This window comes from Poecilia reticulata, chromosome 20 (assembly GCF_904066995.2).
Source record: "Poecilia reticulata chromosome 20, P_reticulata-male-v2, whole genome shotgun sequence".
Lineage (NCBI taxonomy): Eukaryota > Metazoa > Chordata > Actinopteri > Cyprinodontiformes > Poeciliidae > Poecilia > Poecilia reticulata.
In genome coordinates this window covers 188,087-213,345 of record NC_088849.1, presented here as the reverse complement: position 1 = coordinate 213,345, position 25,259 = coordinate 188,087, and the positions used below count along the sequence as shown (strand labels likewise).

The 25,259-nt window shown below is 38.9% G+C and overlaps 1 protein-coding gene and 1 long non-coding RNA gene across 2 annotated transcripts; one reads left to right on the top strand and one right to left on the bottom strand.

The window, feature by feature from the left end:
* The first annotated feature begins 6 nt into the window (after positions 1-6).
* On the top strand, positions 7-24,308 carry chchd7 (coiled-coil-helix-coiled-coil-helix domain containing 7). Its single transcript, XM_008438235.2, has 4 exons — positions 7-276; positions 14,126-14,185; positions 14,286-14,384; positions 23,997-24,308. Exons 2-4 carry the CDS (start codon positions 14,132-14,134, stop codon positions 24,099-24,101), a joined length of 258 nt encoding a protein of 85 aa, XP_008436457.1. The 5' UTR covers positions 7-276; positions 14,126-14,131; the 3' UTR covers positions 24,102-24,308.
* Positions 8,213-10,452, bottom strand: LOC145549402 (uncharacterized). Its single transcript, XR_014085361.1, has 3 exons — positions 10,234-10,452; positions 9,226-9,350; positions 8,213-8,892 (listed from the first exon to the last, which is right to left on the bottom strand). It is a non-coding gene; the product is annotated as an uncharacterized LOC145549402 (long non-coding RNA).
* Positions 24,309-25,259: the final 951 nt, after the last annotated feature.

The window sequence follows — 25,259 nt, the reverse complement described above, 5'->3', positions numbered from 1 at the left end:
TTTTACGTTCAGGTGACGACGACTTTGGCGGAGTTTCCTGATACGCTGTAGCAGGCGTCACAGTGCATTTGGAAGCACGAGTTTGCTAGTTGTTTGTAGCTTCTGGAGCAGGACGTCATATGATTTAATTAGTAGAGGATTTAGCAGACAGTACGGGCTACAGCAGCGTCCGTCACTCCGGTTTGTTTCATAACTGAGCCATGACCTCCAGCCGTGCGGGTCCACTGCGGTTCCTATAGTCTCCCCAGCGTCGTATTGTAGCTGTTCTTGGTGAAGGTAGGTGGATTTTCTCCATGACACCTGAACAGGTAGAAGAGCTGATGGCCAAATGAAGCCTCACGAACCAATGACACTTTCAAACCCGTTGCTTTTGTCGAAAGGTCCATTAATCAGTTCATTCATTCATTTCTCGCTCCTCCCCTCAGGTCCAAACACTCACACTTTCCGTTAAGTGGCTCATAATTATCAGCTCATAAACATATCATCCTCTCAATTTATTCATTTTTTGCCACCTTAAGCTTGCGCGCTTTTAAAGGTGAAGTACTATTCAGTTTCCAGGAACATGCCATAATATGGCACAATATTATAACTGATTCCTTCAGTTATAAAAATGCCATATATATATATGACCTAAAAGAATTTTGACTTAATAATTTAACTATTAAATAAACAAATATTGTAGTAATCGAGTATTCCAGGGGGCTCTTACAATTAATCGAGTAATCAGATAAAACATAAATATTGGTAAAGCTAACATAACAGCAGTATTACTAACGAATATCAATATCAGTCCAATTTTTCCATATTTGAGCATCCCTAACAATAACTTTTCTGTAGTTTAGATAATTAACGTGCATCAATAGCTCACTTTCACCAAAAACAGGTTATACAAAAATCTGAAATTATATTCAACTTGATAATAAAGAGCCAGGCTCTTATACATTCATAAAAAATGTCTATACTCCAGTTTTAGTTTATGCATTCAACTTCAGTCAATTTAATAGATAAACTCTCTCGTTTCCCAGCCATTATGGCTTCTGTGTTCATGTTAGCGATGGGATTTGACAACTTTGTGACACACAGAGGCACATCCACCAGCTATGCACCTCCACGACGCGCTCCTCCACAAATTTGTTGAGACCGGGATGATATAAAAAAATATATATTCTGGTTCATCTGTAAAGCTTCACTTGCGTTGAGCATCAACAACAGCGCAGCCACCTGTAGTGTTCAGTCTGTCCACTCACCTGTATAAATAACCTGCGTGAAGCTGACACCCCACCCACGTCAAAAAATCCAGCAAATAGTCTGAATGGTTAGTGCTCCGTTTGTGCAGGTTTGTGCCGTTAAAATTTTCGTTTGTGCAGTTTTGGTTTCTGAGATATTAAACATTATTTTTTAGGTCATCTAGAGTTCACCATCCCCCCATATGCTCCAAAACAAACCAAAGTGGGCTAGTTCGTTAGTGCTCCGTTTGTGCAGGTTTGTGCCGTTAAAATTTTCGTTTGTGCAGCTTTTGTCTTTAAGATATTAAAAGTTATAATTTTGGCAGATGTCGTCACCATCCCCCATATGCTCCAAAACAAACCAAAGTGGGCTAGTTCGTTAGTGCTCCGTTTGTGCAGGTTTGTGCAGTTAAAATTTTCGTTTGTGCAGTTTTTGTCTTTAAGATATTAAAAGTTATAATTTTGGCCGATGACGTCACCATCCCCCCATATCGCTCCAAAACAAACCAAAGTGTGGGCTACTTCTTGTAATTCTTCAGATTCTCAGCTGTTGTACAATGTGTACATTTTGTTTTGAACTTCAATAAAGACTTAGAACAAGAAAAAATGTGTCTCATTTCAAGAAATGTTTTAAGATAGCAATGTTTTTTCACGAACGTAGCGCACAATAATTGAATCCTGCTAATAAAGGACATGCAGCCTGACCCTAACGTAATGTGTATAACCTGTTCAACTGTGCTTTGATTTCGGAGGTGGTCTGAAGAATTATATTCACATTGTTGATGTACTGTCTGCTGATTATGCAGCAAACGTGTAAAAAAATTACATGAGCCTATAAAGGCCAATTTGCTAGTTGCTTGAGCAAAGATTTTGCCGAGTAAAACGGAAATGTGTCATTATTTCAAAGTTCATCCAAGTAATGTACTTAATATTTAGTAAATATAGTTTCAATGCAACGACTTTCATTTCATCCAATTTCTTAAATTAAATGTGTATGGGCTTCAAGGAGACATGTTTTGCGAACTTTGACATAGTTCTCACACAACTGGGATTGGCTCCACCCACACTGTAGTGAGCCTCCTGCCCACCCCCCCCCCCTCCCATCTTGTTTTGCAGAGCAAGTGTAATTTCAACCTCTCGTTAATATTCTAGCGGTCTCAAATCGTTTTGAATAAGTCATTTTTGGAATTTTTTCAACCCCGATTTTGATTTTTTAACAAGGTAAAATCAAATTAATGCTCAACTAGCAAATTGGCCTTTATAGGCTCATGTAATTTTTTACACGTTTGCTGCATAATCAGCAGACAGTACATCAACAATGTGAATATAATTCTTCAGACCACCTCCGAAATCAAAGCACAGTTGAACAGGTTATACACATTACGTTAGGGTCAGGCTGCATGTCCTTTATTAGCAGGATTCAATTATTGTGCGCTACGTTCGTGAAAAAACATTGCTATCTTAAAACATTTCTTGAAATGAGACACATTTTTTCTTGTTCTAAGTCTTTATTGAAGTTCAAAACAAAATGTACACATTGTACAACAGCTGAGAATCTGAAGAATTACAAGAAGTAGCCCACACTTAGGTTTGTTTTGGAGCGATATGGGGGATGGTGACGTCATCGGCCAAAATTATAACTTTTAATATCTCAAAGACGAAAGCTGCACAAACGAAAATTTTAACGGCACAAACCTGCACAAACAGAGCACTAACGAACTAGCCCACTTTGGTTTGTTTTGGAGCATATGGGGGGATGGTGACGTCATCTGCCAAAATTATAACTTTTAATATCTTAAAGACAAAAACTGCACAAACGAAAATATTAACGGCACAAACCTGCACAAACGGAGCACTAACGAACTAGCCCACTTTGGTTTGTTTTGGAGCATATGGGGGATGGTGAACTCTAGATGACCTAAAAAATAATGTTTAATATCTCAGAAACCAAAACTGCACAAACGAAAATTTTAACGGCACAAACCTGCACAAACAGAGCACTAACGAACTAGCCCACTTTGGTTTGTTTTGGAGCATATGGGGGGATGGTGACGTCATCGGCCAAAATTATAACTTTTAATATCTCAGAAACCAAAACTGCACAAACGAAAATTTTAACTGCACAAACCTGCACAAACGGAGCACTAACGAACTAGCCCACTTTGGTTTGTTTTGGAGCGATATGGGGGGATGGTGAACTCTAGATGACCTAAAAAATAATGTTTAATATCTCAGAAACCAAAACTGCACAAACGAAAATTTTAACGGCACAAACCTGCACAAACGGAGCACTAACCATTCAGACTATTTGCTGGATTTTTTGACGTGGGTGGGGTGTCAGCTTCACGCAGGTGTCTAATACACCTGCGACGTTCTTCACCGCCGTCAGGCAGCAGCTCCGGTAAGAGAGAGGCTGTCATACTCAAAGCATCGCGCCACTCAACTTAAGGTTGCTTATTGGTCCCCGAAAACAATCAAAATCCAGACATTATTATCAATAAAAAAAATTCTCCCAGACTGAACTTGAAAATGTGATTTTATGCTGCTAACAATTAGCACTTACCTATAACTTATAGGCGGAAGTGAGAGCGCAGCCCAACACAAATAATCACCCGGGGGACACAGTGGGCTAAATAATAAAACCTAATTTAACGAAGCTTTGAAGCGGATACATTTTTCTAGAGGCATTTTAATAATTGAGGTACTTGAATTATTCGAGGAATTGTTACACTTCTAAATTTAACGTGAAATTAGGCCTCTGTCTTTTAAAGAAACTGAAAAGACTACTTCTTAGGCCTTCCCCACATATTGCTGGATTGCAGATGACTTGGGACCAAAATCACACAATGTCAATTGGGGTCAGGAAGTAAATGCAGCCTGTTTACTTCTGAAAGTTTGTGTTGTGTATGGTTGTTGGAATAGAGAGAAAGATAAATGTTATTTTCGTATAATGAAGGTAGTTGGACACAAGGGAGCTAATGTTAAAACACTTACACCAAAAAAAGAGGAGAAAAGTGGATCCACAATCTACAGCTGAAAACAGGATCACATCATTAAAATATATTTTCAGATATTTAATTGGACATCTACTTAAATACAAGCATTCATATGTAAGGTAATATAAAATAGGGGATATGGGGAACATTATTTCTTCTGCATTCCCTTGCAATATGCTTACTGCAATATTTGATGGTCTATTTTATATACAGTCACAAATGTCAGTTTAAAATTTCAAATATATACACATTTAAAGAGCCTCAGTCAGTGTTTATTCTTAACTCTGGTGCAAAAAACTGATTAAAAATCGATTTATTTACTGCCTCTCTTTATGTAAGGGTGTGACAGAACTGCACATTAAACCATTAAACAGTCCAAATAGTTTGGATGCATTTTTATTTCTTTCCTACTTATGGAAAGTTTCTGTCTATATCAAAGGTTTGTGGTGCATTTCTGTACTAAAGAAAAAGATATAAAACTTGAGATATTTCACAAGATGTGAAAAACCTCATGAAAGCTTTATATTATAGCAGAAAGTAAGAAAAGGCTTACTACTTACGTTATTCAGTTATGCCACATGAACTGATTAGTACATTATTGCAAGAGAACACAATTTTGGGAGGTAAAACAAAAGAAAAAAATCCCCATATCCCCTAGGGGGCTCTATAGAATTTGGATTTGCAGAAGCTAAAAAAATTAGCTTATTTATGTCCAAGCTCATAGAAATAATACGGGTTAGCTTGTTGTTTGCGTTAATGATAGTATTGTTAGCAGACTAATTACTTAAAATAGCACAACTCACTACTCACCAGGGCAGAAACAAGTCTTAATGCTTCTACTGCTGGGTCGCAGACACGTGAGCCGGATGACGCTCAAAATTCAGATGTGGCTCAGGGTTTCTCCTGTTCAAAACGGAGCAACGTGGATCACAGCATGTACCCTAAATGTGCTGCCACAGATGAGGTATCTCGAAAAAGTATGTGTATATTTAGGAAATGACCCATATTGTCTTTGTAAAAAAGACTTGTCATATAATCTTGAGAATTTACCCAGCGTCAAGGCGACGACATAATTAACTTCCTGGTGCTGCAAACCTCCTATTATACAATGAGCCAGTTGGAAGATTTCAAAAGCTTGGAAGGATACAATTATTTAGTTTCAGGTTGGATCAACCATTTAGGATCAATAGGAGTAGTAAATGGCTGTCGATTGTTTCTGTCTGCGTGAGTAGCGAGTTGTGCTATTTTAAGTAATTGGTCTATGATAATGCTAATGCAAACAACAAGCTAACCCTTGTTATTTCTATGTGCTTGGATCCATTTGTAAATATCAATCAAATTTTATTTGTATAGCACATTTCAGCAGCAAGGCATTTCAAACTGCTTAACATCATAAAAACACAAAGTCATGCAACATAGAATCAACAATCAAAACATAACAGTAAGTCAAGTGTCATCATTAAATTCTTAATTGATTACATTTCAAATACAACTCTAAACAGGTGGGTTTTTAGTTGAGATTTAAAGGAAGTCAGTGTTTCAGCTGTTTTACAGTTTTCTGGAAGTTTGTTCCAGATTTGTGGTGCATAGAAGCTGAATGCTGCTTCTCCTCGTTTGGTTCTGGTTCTGGGGATGCAGAGCAGAACCAGAACCAGAACCTGAGGGGTCTGGAAGGTTGATACAACAATAACAGATCTTTAATGTATTGTGGTGCTAAACCGTTCAGTGATTTATAAACTAACATCAGTATTTTAAAGTCTATTCTCTGAGCTACAGGGAGCCAGTGTAGGGACTTTAAAACTGGTGTTATATGCTATAATATATTTAGCTTTTGCAAACCCAAATTCATTTTACAATGTATGTCAACCATTCACAGAAATCTACAGAAACCCCATTAAAAACATGGTTCGTGGCCAGAGAGAGTGGGGAAATAGTCACAGCTCATACATACAAATATATCTTACCTTACATATGAATGCTTGTATTTCAAAGAATCTGTCTAACAAAATATCTAAAAGTACAATTTAAATGATCATTACCAGTTAGCAAGTGGTCACTGCAAACTCTGACATTGTTTTTTTCTGCACCTCCTGTTTTTAGCTGTAGAATGTGGATCCACTTTTCTCCTCTTTTTTTCAGTAAGTTTTTTTAAATTAAATACCTCGTGACCAACTACCTTCAGAATACGAAATTTATCATTGTCCGGCCCAGTCGCGGAAGACTCTCCTCGCCGACCGGTGTCGGACTGTTTTGTTGACATTCCCTTTAGTGCAGCTCCATCTAGTGGATGCATACCGTAACTCCAGCCTCTACTGCGGCGTCTATTCTTTGCGGTTTATAATCCGGTGCGGAAAATACGGTAAATTCAAGTGAACTACATTTTTTCTTAATAAAAAGTTTTTATTGTGTTTAAAAGGGAAATACTATCTACTTAAATTTGGCTCTGTAATTTAATGCATTTAAATTGTGCCTGTTTTATGGAAGTAAATATGTGCCATCAGAATTTGAATAAAAAATGCATCTGAAACTTGAATGTTGTATATTTGCGCTTACTTTTTCAATTTCAAAATTAATTCAGAATACAATTTTGACCTAAAAAAAATTCAGTGTCATTATTTGTACACGTTTGCAATTTTCATTTGTTAAAAAAATTCACATTCCTATTTCAAAGTGATGAAATTTTCAATATATATATTTTTCAGTGTTAAAAAAATTCAGCATATAAAAAAATTCAACTTTTAAAAATTCAAATGCAATATTTTCACTGTCCTAAAAATTCAACTTGCTCAAATTCGCTGTCTCAAATTCAACATCTAAAAATTCGCTGTACAAAAATGGCGAGGTTACTTCAGGTCACAGACATTAGCAATCGATGTCAGATTTCAACACCCAGCCAATCACATGACCTAAGTGTCATATTGAAGAAATACCAGCATCACCGAGGCCAGCGACCATGGAGGCGAACCCAAACCCAACGGTGAGTCTATGCTTTCATATTTCTGTAGTACATTTTATTTTGCGCATGAACTTTGATACATGATATTAAAGCTTGATTTAAAACACGGGTTTGGGCCGTTGTTAATCTTACGCCATGTAATGCTGGCATATTAGTTCTCGCTACCTGCTAGACCTCCACCCCCTTCTCTTGGCTGTCCTACACACAATTTTCCCCTGTTTTATTTAAAAAAGGAATATCACTTGCGCCAAGTCTAGAATCTTTAAAGATAACTGATGGGTGGCGACTTTCCGGGTTGTTTGTATGTGTCTTAGGTGAGACTGAGACAGGCAGTCTTGGTAAAAGTCGTAATTTTCCAGGAGATGCTACCGCTAATGTAGAAGCTAATATGGCTGCCTTGTATGCTTGCAAGTACAGCTGTTAACTTATTAAAATCATTTTAATCCCCACTACTTTGTATCTCCAAAATATATCTTTGGTTACAAAGAATGTTTGAGCTAAGCTAAAATTTGTGATTAATGTTGTAATTATAAGCAAATTCTGATTAAGTTACACACCATTCAATTCCTGAACCCCACACTGCCTTGACAGAGGTACATTTTAATTGGATAATTTAATGTGTAGCATGTATACTATCATTCATTTAATTTGTAACATAGCAATCTGCAGTCAAGTACATTTTGAGTTCTCTTGATCCCTTTGTGTTTTCCAGGGTGTACAGAGAGCGGGCTTCCTCTTCAGGAAGAGTCAAACGTCACAGTACCAAATTCAAGTTGTCCAACCGACTGACGAACAAATGGCCTTAAGAGACGCAGTAAACCCAAAAGGCACATCACTGTCTTTTGGTTGTGACATTTATAATGCTGCAGTTCTGTTTTGTGAACAGTTCTTCACTCTGTGAAACTTGTCCAGTTTCAAAATTCAGCATTTATGAAATGTAAAGCTAAGTGCTGATCATATTACCACAAAGGTCAAATTTGTGCTTTGGAAAAGTGAATCATAGTGTTTTTATGGTAGACATGTTAAAGAACTAAAATGTTCTACATTTGTGAGTTGATTGTTCTTTTCTCAAAAGGAACCTAGTAGGTACAGTTGTGTAGGACCTTCATTTTCTTGCATTATAAGAATGGGAAAGTTAAGTTTGTCTAATTTCATTTATTTTCTAATACTTCAAGCATAGATGAACATTCAATAAAATATTGCATAAAAACAGTTTCCGTTTCATATTTCCTGTACAAACAGTGCTGACTCAGAAACTCTGAACATAGTAACATTTAAGATTTACAGGGATGCTTGACAAACATTTCAGCTACTTAGTCGTCACTTTAAAGAACAACTTAATGTCAAGACTGCGGTGAATGATGAACAGTATTTCTAAAAAAGAAGAAAAAAAAAGCTAATAATAAAATGACTTTGTATTTTTACTTAATTGCCACATTGAAATGCAATTATTGAACAAATGAAACACCAATGCACTGAGTTCTCAAAGAAGACCAAAGCCAGTCCCAACCGATTTAAGACACCATCATGTCAGCATACAGAGCCTGGTAGGTAGAATAATGGCTTGGAAGGCGTAAACGTTCACTGCAGGTGGATGAAGTGGCCCTGATGTGGTTTGGTCCAGTTGACTGCACTACTTCAGGCTTCACTTCCTGCCATGGAGCCTCCCAGCCAACCCAAAATCTCATGAGCTGGTGCAGATTGTCTGAAGATGCTAGGAAAAGTATAAATTTTTTTAAGATACATGGTGATTTAGTTTCCTGTAGATGGAATCATTCATAAAGCTGACGTTGAGATAAGACTTTATGCGAATGTCTTTTCCATCTAAGAAACTAATGAATATGAATGTGATATCCTTCAAAAATCATTTGAAAACCTTTTGCCATGTTCACTAATCAACCTGAAAAGCTTTATCAGCTTTATCTGTGCAGTGTTGTAAGACATGATTATAAGAAAATAAATGTACTGTATTATGCTGGTATGTAATGCACGTCTTATCATTCTCAAAATAACAAACATTGGCCAAATGTTTATACAGACATTTTACCTTCTTTGAGAAACTGATGGAGAAACCCTGTCACCTGCAGTTTCTGCTTCTAAGACATCATCGCTGTCGTCACCGTCATCACTTTGCTTCTTCACCTGTGGCTAACTGATTGACTGCAGGACCATCTGTAATTGTAGAAATAGAAATGGCTCCAAACAATCACAGAGTCTATCAAAAATATGATCCAGCAGAAGTTCCTTGAAAAGAAAAAAGAAGAAAAATATGTCAAAAACATTGTCAGTAAAATAAAAAAGTATTTTGAAATCAGTAGGTCAGTATTGAGAAATCAAATTAAATAATATTTAATCTAAAATAAGTTAACAGCTGTACTTCCAAGCATATATTTTCTTCAAAATGAGTTAAAATCAAATGAAAAAAACAAAGGAGGTAGTTTCTAATGTTGCTAGGTAACAGAACGACGTTTTGTACCGCAAAGTAAAAGAATGTAAATTAATATACATCAACACTTGTCAGATAAGAGAAGCAGTCGTTTGGATGACGCTATAATGACCATAAATGTATTAATTTATTCATAAATGAAGTCACATGAACAACACAGTAGATGAACAGAATGGGGTTGTGGTTATAATTAATGTCGGTAGAGTTCACAGCCCCTCCTTGAAGCACACAAGGCAGCCATGTTAGCTTCTACATTAGCGGTAGCATCTCCTGGAAAATTACGACTTTTACTAAGACTGCCTGTCTCAGTCTCACCTAAGACAACATACAAACAACCCGGAAAGTCGCCACCCATCAGTTATCTTTAAAGATTCTAGACTTGGCGCAAGTGATATTCCTTTTTTAAATAAAACAGGGGAAAATTGGGTGTGGGACAGCCAAGAGAAGGGGGTGGAGGTCTAGCAGGTAGCGAGAACTAATATGCCAGCATTACATGGCGTAAGATTAACAACGGCCCAAACCCGTGTTTTAAATCAAGCTTTAATATCATGTATCAAAGTTCATGCGCAAAATAAAATGTACTACAGAAATATGAAAGCATAGACTCACCGTTGGGTTTGGGTTCGCCTCCATGGTCGCTGACCTCAGTGATGCTGGTATTTCTTCAATATGACGCTTAGGTCATGTGATTGGCTGGGTGTTGAAATCTGACATCGATTGCTAATGTCTGTGACCTGAAGTAACCTCGCCATTTTTGTACAGCGAATTTTTAGATGTTGAATTTGAGACAGCGAATTTGAGCAAGTTGAATTTTTAGGACAGTGAAAATATTGCATTTGAATGTTTAAAAGTTGAATTTTTTTATATGCTAAATTTTTTTAACACTGAAAAATATATATATTGAAAATTTCGTCACTTTGAAATAGGAATGTGAATTTTTTTAACAAATGAAAATTGCAAACGTGTACAAATAATGATACTGAATTTTTTTTTAGGTCAAAATTGTATTCTGAACTAATTTTGAAATTGAAAAAGTAAGCGCAAATATACAACATTCAAGTTTCAGATGCATTTTTTATTCAAATTCTGATGGCACATATTTACTTCCATACTGTTTCTCTGCCTTCAGGAAGTCATCATAACATCAGTCCTCTATTAACCCTTTAACAATGACATTGAATAGGCCATTCATGCAACTTATTCAGTGTCATGTCTCTTCATCATAATAATTTTCATATTTCTTTTAAATGTATAGATTTAGATTTTTATCTCAATGTTAATATTGTTTTATAAATATTAACTTGAAATGCATCTTTCTATCATTGTCATTTTGAATCAAATCTTTTTGAAGTTGCATTGATGTTGTATATGATTTGCATGTGTGACGTGTTTCAGCTACAGTAAGTTCTCTATTAAGAGATAACTTTAGAGGTGTGCCGATCGATTGGCCACCGATCATAATTGGTCGATTTCCGTGAAAAAGTATGATTGGCGATCGCCGATCTCCAAAACCGATCACCTGTATCTCACTTTGCAGCCTGCATGTGCAGCTGATCTCCTCTTTCCTTCTCACTGCTAAGCAACGTGGTGATGAACTTTAACACAACAGTGAATGGGGAAGTTTGCGTGTTGCAACGGAAAATTACCTGAGGGGTGAAGTCAAGATGCAGCAACACAACGAGTCTGATATGACATTTAAAAAACAAACACTTGACGGAATTTGGCTCCATCAAGACTCAATACAGGTAAAAAAACAAACAAAAAAAACATCCGGAGCGGCCAGATAGCAGGTAAAGCAGCGCACAGCTACCAACACTCACCCGGAAGAGCATGATGGTCAAAAAGCTAAACAAATAATAATATAAGTCAACGAGGTAGTGATGTAAGATGCTGGTTGTGATATTGCTGTTGGACCGCCGCTCCGGGCTGCTGGTGGTAATAGAGCGCCGCTCAACTCAGCAGTGACCTCACACCAAATGTCTGCTTAAAGCTGCAGCATGTAACTACTACAACAAACAACAACAAAAAGATTTTATATATATAATAAAACTTTCGCTATGTTCTAACAATCTGATTAAAAAACAAATCCATCTCTGCCTCCTCTTGTGTTCTGCAGAATTATTCAGCTCAGTCAGAACCAGCCAATCAGAGCCAGTGTTACTCAGCTAGCCGTGCTCTCAGGAAGTTTGGATTTAGTAACTCAGGATTGCTTATTTTGATACAACCTGCATTTGACTCTGAATGAATGTTTCATTTTTTCTTGCCTATATCAAATGTGCCTTATTTGATATAGGCAGATTTATTTGACTCTTGTGCAATTTATGGTACTGAGAGCTTTACTGTTAAGTATTCCTTTACTAACTGCAGGTTTTTCAGTTGTCCTTTTCACACAATAGCTGTACTATTGTGCCTGCAAGGATTTTGCATGTTTTATGCCTAAATTAGGTGAATTTATTACCAGATCATTTCTTAATTTTGCCACATCACATAGTAGCATTTAACACACGCATGAAATAACATGTACGCAGCCTGTTGCACTTATTCCTCTCATCGTTTTACCTTTTAAATATTTTTTCAATTATTTTATTTTACCACTTTAATTATTTTTACTTTGCCAGAAGAGTATCTTCAACAATGTTGACTAAGAAAGTCATAATCTTTTTCTTCGTTGTTGGGATACTTTTTATACTCTGCCGAGTGCAACAACATGGCCTAATTGTTTACACCGGGGATCAGCTGATTGCACTGAAACCAGCTGGCATGGAGTCCAGATCCACTGAAATCCCCGAGGAGTTCTTAAGGACACATTGGGGTTACAGAGGAGGAAACAAACAGAGCAGGAGAGCAAACGGGAAGTTTATGGAGAAGAGAAGTGGTAAGCCGTTTCTCCCCTCTGTTACCATGGGCAACATGAGACCGATGGCTATCAAGATGGATGAACTAACATCACTGTCCAGGAGCCAGAAGGAATACCCGGAATGTAGTTTAATGTGTTTTACGGAGACATGGCTGCACTCGGACATTAGTGATCAGCTTCTCCAGAATGACAAATTAAAAATTATATATGAACATAGTCTGTATGGTCAGATGTTTGAACTCTGCAACTTGCTTTAAAATGTAAAAGTTTTATATTTAAACTAGGGATGGTCTGATCAGACTTTTTGCTGACAATTCCGATACCAATCATCCATGAGGTCAATCTCTGCCGATCACTGCCAATCGCCTGGAATGGCTGTTAATTTTTTGCTTTCGGTATAAATGATACTATGTTATCTGGCAAAATGGAAATATTATCTGGCAAAAAAGTCACCTAATTTAGACATATTCTAATATACATCTAAAATCTTTTTATTTATTTTTTTTAAGTTGCATGCTGCAGCTTTAAGCAGAAGTTCGGTGTGACAGTTCACTGTCCGGTGGAGGTTGAGCGGCGCTACGTTTGTGAAATATTACTACCTGTAGCGGTGGTCCAAGAGCGAGAGCAAAACCAGAGTCTTACACCGCTAGCTTGAAGACTTACATTATTTTTCTGGTTATTTGTTGAGCTTTTTGACCAGGATGCTAATCCGGGTGAGTGTTGGCCAGCCTGTTGTCTGGCTGCTCTGGATGTCCTTTTTTCCTTCAGTGGGCCTTGATGTGCCCAAACTCCATCAACTGCTTGTTTTTACATGTCATATTAGATTCGGTTTGTCGATATATTTTGTCGCACTTCATCCCCGAGGTAATTTTCTGCATCAACATGCAAACGTTCCCACTCACTCTCAGAGAATTAAAGTTCCACACAACAGGATTTTTTGCCGCGCGCTTTTGCAGTGTGAAGGAACGAGGAGATGAGCTGCACACGCAGGCTGCGAAGTGAGATCAATGTGATAGGTTTTGATGATCGGCCACAAGAGACGGTGATCGGCGATCACTGATCATACACTTTTTCACGGAAATCAGTCGATTATTGGTTGCTGATCGATTGGCACACCTCTAATTTAAGCCAATCTACACTATTTCTCTGTCATAATCACAATCAGGTTCCAATGTAATCCCTTTAAAACACAACTCAGACCATGTTATTTAAATTAAATTTCAATTGACTTATTGATTTTACAAAATGATATGTCAGTTTACAACAAATGTCATCTCAAGGTACTTTGCAGAACAACTAAACCAGTTTATGTACAGAAATATCTAATCAATTCAATTCAATTGTACAGATATATCTCTAAGTCAGCTACATCTGTTCCAGTTGATCCTTGTTAACAATACAGTCAGGGTCAGTTTTTTTCAATTTGGTTAAAATGTTTTATATATAAGGAATTCCGGCCGATTGTAAAGTGCACATTTCTTTTTTTAAATTCACAGAAAAAGTAGAGCGGTAAAGGCAGTAGCAGCTCAGCCCCTCCAGGAAGTTGTCCTAGTTAAACTGAAACGATGATTCCTGACTTGCTAAAAGTTTTTCTAAGAACAAATAATTTCAAAACTATAACTTTTCTTGTTTTTCTCTTCACAGATCTAAATGGATAAAACGTCCCGAAGGATTTCGAACCAGGACATAAACCCCTGCTTAGAAGTAAGTTACTGATCCTCCCCATGCTGGACGATACTGAGTGCTGCTCTATGATTGGAACTGATCCTATATAAGTTCAGTACATTTACATTTACTCTTTCAGGAAAGTGATGCCTCTCACAAGTGTTTGGACTCCTGCAACTATGATAGGAGCAAGTGCTCAGCTTACTTCCAGAGATACAAGAACTGCAGAAAATATTGGGTGAGTTTATTTAATTTATCATCAGGATGAAAGTAAAGGAACATATGCATAAACAACACACAACAAACCACTTCGAAGTCTGAATTCACACCAGGCTTCTGTAGTGCTGTATGCCAGAGTGGAGTTGTTACATGGTCAGGCAGGTCCTGGAACAGAATTGATTCTGGGGCTACAACAGGAAAATGGGCTACATGATGGTGCATTTGGCAGATCAGATATTTCATGTAGATCACATGCTCGGACCGGTTACCTGTGTCAGCTATATGTAGAAGATACAAGCTCCTTTCCTGTTCAGGGCTGTTTCACAAATGGTAGTATGAACATGTAGCAGATTAAGTCAGGATTTTCCAGATATCCTGGCTAAAATAAGCCAGGCTTTCTGGCTAAACTGACATAACACAAAATGGTACTTTGTGTCATTTTCTTGTGGAAATCAAATATCCTTTTCGGGAACCGTTTGACAAGGTGTGCATAAGACTGACATGACACCGTCATAAACATGAAGGAGTCTTTGTGAATGTCTATGACTGTTGTCATGAAGTGTCATTCAGTAAATGACACTTTTAATGTAAAGTTGCTTTAAAAGTTTTATTGAAAGTCCATTAAAAGTGCCAACTTTCCACTAAAGTGTCATTATTTACAAAATAATGCAAAGTTGGAACTTTTAATGGCCTTTCAATGCAACTTTTTGCGGACTTCCAGTTATACGATGTGTGTCAAAGTCAAACACCCCACTCCCTCTCCCCCCCAGCGCACACAGAGTTCATTGTGCCTGTGTATCATCCGCATAGTTATGGTAGCTGATCTTATTTCCTGCTATAACATGATCTAGTGGGAGCATATAGATATTGAATAAGAGAGGTCCTAGGATTGAACCTTGGGGTACCCCACATGTGACCTTTGACCTCTTTGATGAGAAGTTTCCTATTGAAACAAAGACATCCCTGTTCTTTATGTAAGATTCAAACCAGTTGAGCACTGGACCGGAGAGTCCGACCCAACTCTCCAGTCGATTCAGTAAAATGTCCTGATCAACACTGAGGTCCAACAGAACCAGCACTGTGGTTCTCCCACAGTCTGTATTTATATGGATATCATTGAACACTTTGACTAGGCCAGTCTCCGTGCTGTGGAGAGATCAGAAACCAGACTGGAAGGAGTCAAAGCGGTTGGTTATTGTTAGGAAGCTATTTAATTCTTTAAACAGCTTTTTCAATCATTTTGCTGATGAATGGGAGGTTGGAGATCAGCCTGTAATTCTGCAGTAGTGATTTGTCCAGATTGTTCTTTTTTATCAGTGGTTTGATAACTGCTGTTTTCAAAGCCTGGGGGAAAAAAAACACCTGAAGAGAGCGATGAGTTACTATTTGGATCAGATCATTAATGACAGGCAGGTTGTGTCAGATGTCCAGAGAAGGAGAAAGTTAAGTTTGCTTAATTTCTACTCTTTTTGCAAACATTTTGACTAGATTTAACTGTTTAAAACTCCCGAAGTGTTAGAGCAACGCTCATGAAGAAACTGCCAGATGTCATTGTCGTCCTATCTGGTGACCCGTCAACTCTTCAGTTCGTGAAACCACAAACTAGTTTCTGGCAATCCCGCCAGAACTGCACACATGGTAAAAAGCTCAGGCAGGGTTCACTAGACTGCTCTTAGAACTACAGAAGGGTTGAAACTCAGCTAATTCATTTTTAACTGGCAGAAGGAGTGTCTAAATAAATGTTTAAATATATCAATAAATATAAATTAGGCAATTATTGCAAAGGTGATTAAACAAAGAAGCCAAATAATCATATACTTACTAATTTCTTGATTTATTTAATTTTGGCTGAAATAGCTCTCCATATGCTTAGGTTCATCTTTTGACAATATGGCTATGATTTCTGAACTGTTGAAGAAAAGGGGCATTGTTATGCTGAAACATCTGCTCCAACATGTTGTAACTAACATGTATGATGCTGTTTCGTTGGCTCAAAGATTTTAGATTCACTCTGTCCAGACTGTAGACATGAAGGTGGCAAAATGTAAGCATATGTTATCCGAAGACCAAAGGACTCATAAAAGGATTGTCTAATAGATTTTTAACACCTGATAAAACAAATATTTTCTTTAAATTGTGTTTTAAGCCACACTTGATGTCATTGAATGCCCTATTTTTTCTTTTAGAGATGGAGAAAAATGAATGGAAAACATTGGATTCTGTGATTAGAAAGATAGCATACCTAACTAACCCTTGTGAAAGTATTCAGCCCCCTTTAAGTTTTCAACCTTTGGCCGCTTTTCAGGCTTCAAACATAAAGATCTAAAATTTGTATTATTTGGTGAAGAATCAACAAGTGGGACACAATCATGAGGTGGAACGAAATTTATTGGATATTTTAAACTTTTTTAACAAATAAACTGCAAAGTGGGGCGTGCAATATTATTATATTAATACTTTGTGGCGCCATCTTTTGCTGCAAGTCACTTGGTTTTGTCCATCAGTTTTTCACATCGAGAGACTGATTTTCTTGCCCATTCTTCCTTGAAAAACAGCTGGAGCTCAGTGAGGTTGGATGGAGAGCGCTTATGAACAGCAGTTTTCAGCTCTTTCCACAGATTCTCAATTGGATTCAGGTCTGGACTTGTGAACCATTCCACTGTAGATTTTGCTTTATGTTTGGGATCTTTGTCTTGTTGGAAGATAAATGTCCGTCCCAGTCTCAGGTCCTTTGCAGACTGTAACAGATTTTCTTCCAGAATGGTCCTGAATTTGGCTCCATCCATCTTCCCATCAATTTTAACCATCTTCCCTGTTCCTGCTGAAGAAAAACAGGCCCAAACCACGATGCTGTTTGACAGTGGGGATGGTATGTTCAGGGTGATGAGGTGTGTTGCTTTTACACCAAACATATTGTTTTGCATTCAATCAATCAATCAATCAAATTTTTTTTGTATAGCACATTTCAGCAGCAAGGCATTTCAAAGTGCTTTACATCACAACAAACACAAAAACACAAAGTCATGCAACATAGAATCAAAACATTACATTAAGTCAAGTGTCATCATTAAATTCTTAATTGATTACATTTCAAATACAACTCTAAACAGGTGGGTTTTTAGTTGAGATTTAAAGGAAGTCAGTGTTTCAGCTGTTTTACAGTTTTCTGGAAGTTTGTTCCAGATTTGTGGTGCATAGAAGCTGAATGCTGCTTCTCCTTGTTTGGTTCTGGTTCTGGGGATGCAGAGCAGAACCAGAACCAGAACCTGAGGGGTCTGGAAGGTTGATACAACCAAAACGTTGGATTTTTGTTTCATCTGATCAGAGCTCCTTCTTCCACGTTTGCCGTGTCTCCCAGGTGGCTTGTGGCAAACTTTAAATGAGACTTTTTATGGATATCTTTGAGAAAAGGCTTTCTTCTTGCCACTCTTCCATAAAAGCCAGATTTGTGCAGTGCATCACTGATTATTGTCCTATGGACAGACTCTCCCACCTCAGCTGTAGATCTCTGCAGTTCATCCAGAGTGATCATGGGCCTCTTGGCTGCATATCTGATCAGTCTTCTCCTTATTTCAGATCAAAGTTTAGAGGGACATCTAGGTCTTGGTAGATTTGCAGTGATCTGATACTCCTTCCATTTTAATATGATTGCTTGCTCAGTGCTCCTTGAGATGTTTAAAGCTTGGGAAACATTTTTTTTTATCCAAATCCAGCTTTAAACTTCTCCACAACAGTATCTTGGACCTGCCTGGTGTGTTCCTTGGTCTTCATGATGCTCTGTGCGCTTTAAACACAACTCTGAGACCATGACAGAGCAGGTGCATTTATACAGGGACTTGATTACACACAGGTGGATTCTACTTATCATCCGTCATTTGGGACAACATTGGGTCATTCAGAGATCCAAACTGAACTTCTGGAGTGAGTTTGCTGCACTGAAAGTAAAGGGGTCCAATAATATTGCACGCCCCACTTTGCAGTTTATTTGTTAAAGTTTGAAATATCCAATACATTTCGTTCCACTTCACGATTGTGTCCCACTTGTTGATTCTTCACAAAATAATAAAAATTTTAGATCTTTGATTGAAGCCTGAAAAGTGGCAAAAGATTGAAAAGTACAAGGGGGCCGAATACTTTCGCAAGGCACTGTACAATTGTGTTCAAAATAATAGCAGTCCCACATCACTAGCAAGATAAATCTCTGTTTTTGTTAGAATTCCTTCTTCTACACTACAAGCACGTTTCAAGAAGGTTTAGTAAAGGCATAGAAAACCAACAGAAACAACAGGCTTGATGTGCATGCTGCTGATTCTGTGAAACTGAATCATATTCTAAGAGGGGCTTTTTTTTAAAAGTAGCAGTGCCAAGTTCAGTTAGTGAGGTTTTTGATTATGTGAAAAAAATGGGTGTTAAGCATTTATTTTTGCCTTGATCCTTAAGGGTTCAAGGCAACTGATGTTGCACATGATGGATGTGCATTTGTCTTTGAGAAACAGAGTATAAAGCTCGCTCAAGACACTGTTAAGAAGAGCATTAAATTAATGAAAGAGGGGCAAACCCATAAAGAAGTGCAGAAATGGCTGTTCAACTAAAATGATATCCAACTCTTTAAAATGGCAGCCAAAACCAGAAAGAAGAGGGGAAAAAAGAAACCAAACCAAAATGGCAAAGGCTCAGCCAACGATGAGCTCCAGGAGGAGCACCACTTTTCCTTCAAGCACCCCTTTTCAACAACGGGGGTGACTCAGACCCACTCCCCTTTTCAACAGTGGGGGGACTCCAACCCGCTCCCCTTTTCAACAGTGGGGGGGACTCCAACCCGCACCCCTTTTCAACAACAGGCGGGGACTCCAACCCGCTCCACTTTTCAACAACGGGGGGACTCCGACCCGCACCCCTTTTCAACAACGGGGGTGACTCAGACCCACTCCCCTTTTCAACAGTGGGGGGGACTCCAACCCGCACCCCTTTTCAACAACGGGGGGACTCCGACCCGCTCCCCTTTTCAGCAGTGGGGGGACTCCAACCCACTCCCCTTTTCAACAGTGGGGGGGACTCCAACCCGCACCCCTTTTCAACAACGGGCGGGGACTCCAACCCGCTCCCCTTTTCAACAACGGGGGGGACTCCGACCCGCTCCCCTTTTCAACAGTGGGGGGACTCCAACCCACTCCCCTTTTCAACAGTGGGGGGGACTCCAACCCGCACCCCTTTTCAACAACGGGGGGACTCCAACCTGCACCCCTTTTCAACAGTGGGGGGGACTCCAACCCGCACCCCTTTTCAACAACGGGGGGGACTCTGACCCGCTCCCCTTTTCAACAGTGGGGGGGACTCCAACCCGTTCACCTTTTCAGCAATGGGAGGGACTCCAACCCGCTCCCCTTTTCAACAGTGGGGGGGACTCCAACCCGCACCCCTTTTCAACAACGGGGGACTCCAACCCGCTCCCTTTTCAACAACGGGGGGGACTCCAACCCGCTCCCCTTTTCAACAGTGGGGGGGACTCCAACCCACTCCCCTTTTTAACAACGGGGGACTCCAACCCGCTCCCTTTTCAACAACGGGGGACTCCAACCCGCTCCCTTTTCAACAACGGGGGGGACTCCAACCCGCTCCCCTTTTCAACAGTGGGGGGGACTCCAACACACTCCCCTTTTCAACAGTGGGGGGGACTCCAACCCGCACCCCTTTTCAACAACGGCGGGGACTCCAACCCGCTCCCCTTTTCAACAGTGGGGGGACTCCAACCCACTCCCCTTTTCAACAGTGGGGGGACTCCAACCCGCACCCCTTTTCAACAGTGGGGGGGACTCCAACCCGCACCCCTTTTCAACAGTGGGGGGACTCCAACCCGCTCCCCTTTTCAACAGTGGGGGGGACTCCAACCCGCACCCCTTTTCAACAACGGGGGGGACTCTGACCCGCTCCCCTTTTCAACAGTGGGGGGGACTCCAACCCGTTCACCTTTTCAGCAATGGGAGGGACTCCAACCCGCTCCCCTTTTCAACAGTGGGGGGGACTCCAACCCGCTCCCTTTTCAACAACCGGGGGGACTCCAACTCGCTCCCCTTTTCAACAACCGGGGGGACTCCAACCCGCTCCCCTCATTTTCAAGGGGGACCTGGGCAGAAGTCTGCTGTGCACAGCAACCTGGTTACAAAACAAAATTGATTAATACATATACAGAAGTATAAAATAGTATAAAACAATTTAAAAACAGTGACACTGTTTAAAAGAATCTCGTTGCCTGTTTTTAAGAATCACTCGAAATGAGTCCAGTGAAACCAGTTCTGACTGGAGCTGATTCCAGGCTGAAGGAGCATCACACTGAAAGCTTGCTTTCCTTTTTCTGTTCAGCAACGTGGAACATGCAAAAGAAAAATGTTGTTGGAACGTAAAGAATGGGAATTAACAGATCTATGTAAAAGAGAGTTTAAATATGCTGGAGCCAAACCGAGTAGAGATTTATAAATCAGGATCATCAGGTGATTGTTTCTCTTAAAGGAGGCCATTCAGCTTCTGCATACAACTCACAACGATGTGAGAGACTCTGCTACCGGTTACAAACCTTAAAGCACAACGATACACAGTATTTAGTGATTGAAGGCATTTGGTTGAAGCATTCATATATAAAACATCTCCATAATCCAGGAGTGGCAGGAATGTTGCAGCTACCAGTTGACTTCTAGCTTTAAGAGGGAAACAAGATTCATTTCTGTAATAAAACCCAATCTTCATTTTCAGTGTTCGTAGCAAATTTGCTATGTGATTTTTAAAAGAAAGCTCTTTATCTAAAGATATTTATAATTACTGACAAACTCAATTTGTGTCCCTACGGCAGTGGAGGGATCTCTGATAGTTTCCTAGAGTGTGAAAAAACCATCGTCTTCGTCTTATCCACATTCAAAACCAACTTCAGAGTTTGTAAGCAGGTTTGAACTATAGTAAAAGGAGACTGCAAGTACTGAATCGCCTGTACAAGTGATGGAGAATAGCAGTAAATCACTAAATCATCTGCATAAAAATGATAAGAAGCATTTGACAGATTTTCACACAAGCTGTTTATATAAATAGAAAATAAAAGTGGGCCAAAAACTGAGCCCTGTGGGACACCATTTAAAACTGTACGATTAGAAGAAGTAAAGCCAGCCAATTGAACTCTCTGGGTTCTGTTTGACAGGTAATCAGCTAACCACATGGTGGCTTGATGTGAGAGCAAATCCTGTGTACAATGTCAATTAAAAGCTTGTGATTTACAGTCAAATGCCTTTGATAAATCAATAAACAGAGCAACACAATGCTTTTTGTTATCAAGAGCCTGAATAAGATCATTAATAACCTTTAAAGTGGCAGTAACAGTACTATGTTTCTTCCTAAAACCAGACTGGACATTTTGTAAAACACAATTGGAATCTAAAAAAATCTTCAATTGATCTGCAACTAATTTTTCAACATTTTTGCTAGGATACATAGTTTAGAAATTGGTCTGTCATTATTTACCTGTGACGATTCTCCACTCTTGAATAGAGGCAAAACGAATGCTGACTTCCAGACACTAGGAATTTTATTAGAGATTAAAAATATGAGACGGTGGCTCTGCTATGAACTCTGCAGCTAATTTTAGAAACAAAGGATCCAGGTTATCTGGCCCTGCTGATTTTTTGGTGTCCATACTTTTCAATTCTCTGAGAACCTCAACTGGACAAACGGGAAAAATTAAAAGTGGTGAAGTTACAATCATTATTCAAAAACTGCTAATCAGTATTTACATTTGGGCCAGAGGAATTTAAATCATCAAATAGAGAGCCAACAGAAATAAAATGCTAATTAAAACAATTTAAAATTGCTAATTTATCAAACACAATTTGACTTTTATTCCAAACAAAATTTGGAAAGTCACTCAGTGGCGCCTGATCAGCAGCTGATTTCACTGTTTTCCAAAATTTCTTTGGATCATTTAAATTTTTTGTCATCTCTGTAAGGAAATAGTCTGACTTTGCTTTCCTAATTAATAAGGTACACTTATTCCTCAATTTCCTATAACAAAGCCAGCGCTCTTCAGTTTTATTTTTCTAGCCCAGCTGCATTTAAGCAGATCCCTAATATCAGGAGAAAACCATGGGTTATTTCACCCCTTTACCCTAATTTTACGTACAGGAGCCTGTTTATTTATTAGTCTTTAAAACTCTTCATGGAAATACTGCCAGGCAAGATCAACATTGTCAAAAAGAGAGAGCCTATTCCAGTTAAAATGCAGCAAGTCATGGACAAAAGCTCATTTAGGCGTTTTAAATCTCTTTTGGTCAAAATACGTAGCTTAGGTTTTGGTAACTAGAGATTTCTGACTGTACCTGCAGCACAATGATCACTGAGGTCGTTTGCAAAAACTCCTATCCCTGTATATTTATGCGGGGCGTTTGTCATAATTAAATCTAGGAGTGATGATTTTAGAGGGCATTTGTTGTTAAGTCGAGTGGGGTAATTAATTAACTGGGTGATATTTAAAGAATCACAGACAGTTTTTAAGCTATCTGAAGATGCTGTCAACCAGTCTAGATTTAAATCTCCTAACAAAACAAATTCATTTTCATTTAGGTTGGCTAGATATTTAGACATTTAGATATTAGATATTTAGTATTGTGGTGCTAAACCGTTCAGTGATTTATAAACTAACATCAGTATTTTAAAGTCTATTCTCTGAGCTACAGGGAGCCAGTGTAGGGACTTTAAAACTGGTGTTATGTGGTCTGACTTCCTGGTTTTAGTGAGAACCCGAGCAGCAGCTTCTGGATCAGCTGCAGCTGGAGGATTGATTTATTAGTCAGACCTGTGAAGACGCTGTTGCAGTAATCAATGCAGCTAAAGATAAACTCATGGATGAGTTTCTCTAGATCGTGCTGAGACATCAGACCTCTAATCCTGGAGATGTTCTTCAGGTGATAGAAGGCCGACTTTGTGACTGTCTTAATGTGGCTCTGAAGGTTCAGGTCAGAGTCCATCACTACTCCCAGGTTTCAGGCTGATCGCTGGTTTTTAGTTGTAATAACTGACTTAATAATGGTGGTGATTTACAATGGAAATTTTTTTATGGTATTATTGGAGCTAATGCTTTTGTTTCTCTTACTAATTCTGTTTCTGATAAATATCCCTTTGGTTCATTAAGAAAAAAATTTGTCATTGTTTTGTACAATCTTTTAGAATAATGGGCTTATTTACATTACTTGGGTATATTTGGCAGTCATTTATAGAGAGTTTGTAACAGTGAAACTAACATTTCAAAAAAAGAAGAAGGTTTTTCAAAGATCAGTAATCACAATGGGCCAGGAAACTGCTGTCGGTGCACACCTACAACCAACACCTACTTCACTTACTATCTGTCTACCTAAATAAACTGCAGCTTTCAAATCTTAGGTTGTTTGGACATTCATAGCCATCACTTCGAAACAAGAAGGGAAAATGTTCCTTTTAAGAGGAACGTACTAGTAGAATCCAGTTTAGGGTAGGATGCAAAAATATGCACTTGTTTCCAGTTTGTGTAGAATTGGTTTGAGAGCAATTTTAATTAGTAAGATGAAGCAGTGGTTGCATGTGATCAGTACAGTTCTTATTTGTGTTATTTTCTTTGCAGCACAACATAATGGTGCAGAGAAGAAGAGATGGTATTAAACCTGAAATGCCCACAGCTGCAGAGAGACTGGAGATGCTCAGTGCCATTGGAGGCAAACCTTACTGACTGTCAACGGTCACAAAGATGCTCAGGACACCAGGTCTACACTGAGAGACGTCACTGCAGTGACTGAGGAACGGTTTCCTCTCCACTTTGAAGAGGAAAATGGAACCAATGTCTGTAATGCTCAGAGAAGACATTAAATTTGTTACATGAAACTGTCTATTGGTTTATTTTTGATTCAGCAGCCAATAAAAGCAGCTGTGAAAAAGATTCTTACATGTGTTGGGTCTGTCATAAGAAATGTTCTTCTCAAAGAGATAGTAGCAATAATAATTGATAAAGAGTTCAAAAATCTAAACTGTCATTTATGTGTTCTCAATATGAAACCAATTATTTATGACCAAACTGCCTCAGTATGCTTTCTGTATTTTCTTTGTCCATGCAGACTTGCATATTGGGTGAAAGTCCACATCGCTCTCATATCCACTTCCTCTGAAACAAAGTCTCAACAATAATAACGCAACACCTTAACGTCTTTGAAGTTCTTTGGTTTATTGAGCACAAACATGACCATCCCTCCTAAACTTGGGAATTTTTCTGGAATGTGACGTGCTGACCAGCAGTCAATTTAAAATGGAACATGTTTAAGAAGCACATGTCTATTGGAGCCCTGCGACAGACTGGCGACCTGTCCAGGGTGACCCCGCCTCTGGCCCGGTACGCCAGCTGGAGATGGGCACCAGCACACCCCCAACCCCACTGAGGGACAAGGGTGTAAGAAAATGGATGGATGGATGGATGGATGTCTATTGGATGAGGATGAATAGTGAAGAAGAACAATGTAAATATGATCACAGGGCATCCTGCTCGGCGTCATGTACAACCTGAAGGAGGACGACATCTTCAGTAGAAAGAACATGAATCCTAGGGTTCAAGTCCTTGATCAAATAGAGAGGTTCCAGTAAAATCTTAAGATTCATGGTGAGGACAGGATGCTTTCAGTTAAAGGACATCAATATTCTCCAGTTCAGTATTAACAGAAACTTCTTGTTAGCACCAGCTTTTTTTTAGGGTTCCTGGGTTGACTGATGGTATTCTGGTTTCTGGTCAAAATCACAAATGTCAGGCTACATGTGTAAGCAGGATATTTAACCCCATGTAAGCAAAATGTGGGGCTTCAGTGTATCTGATTACAAATGTCATCCTTAATCCAATATTGGT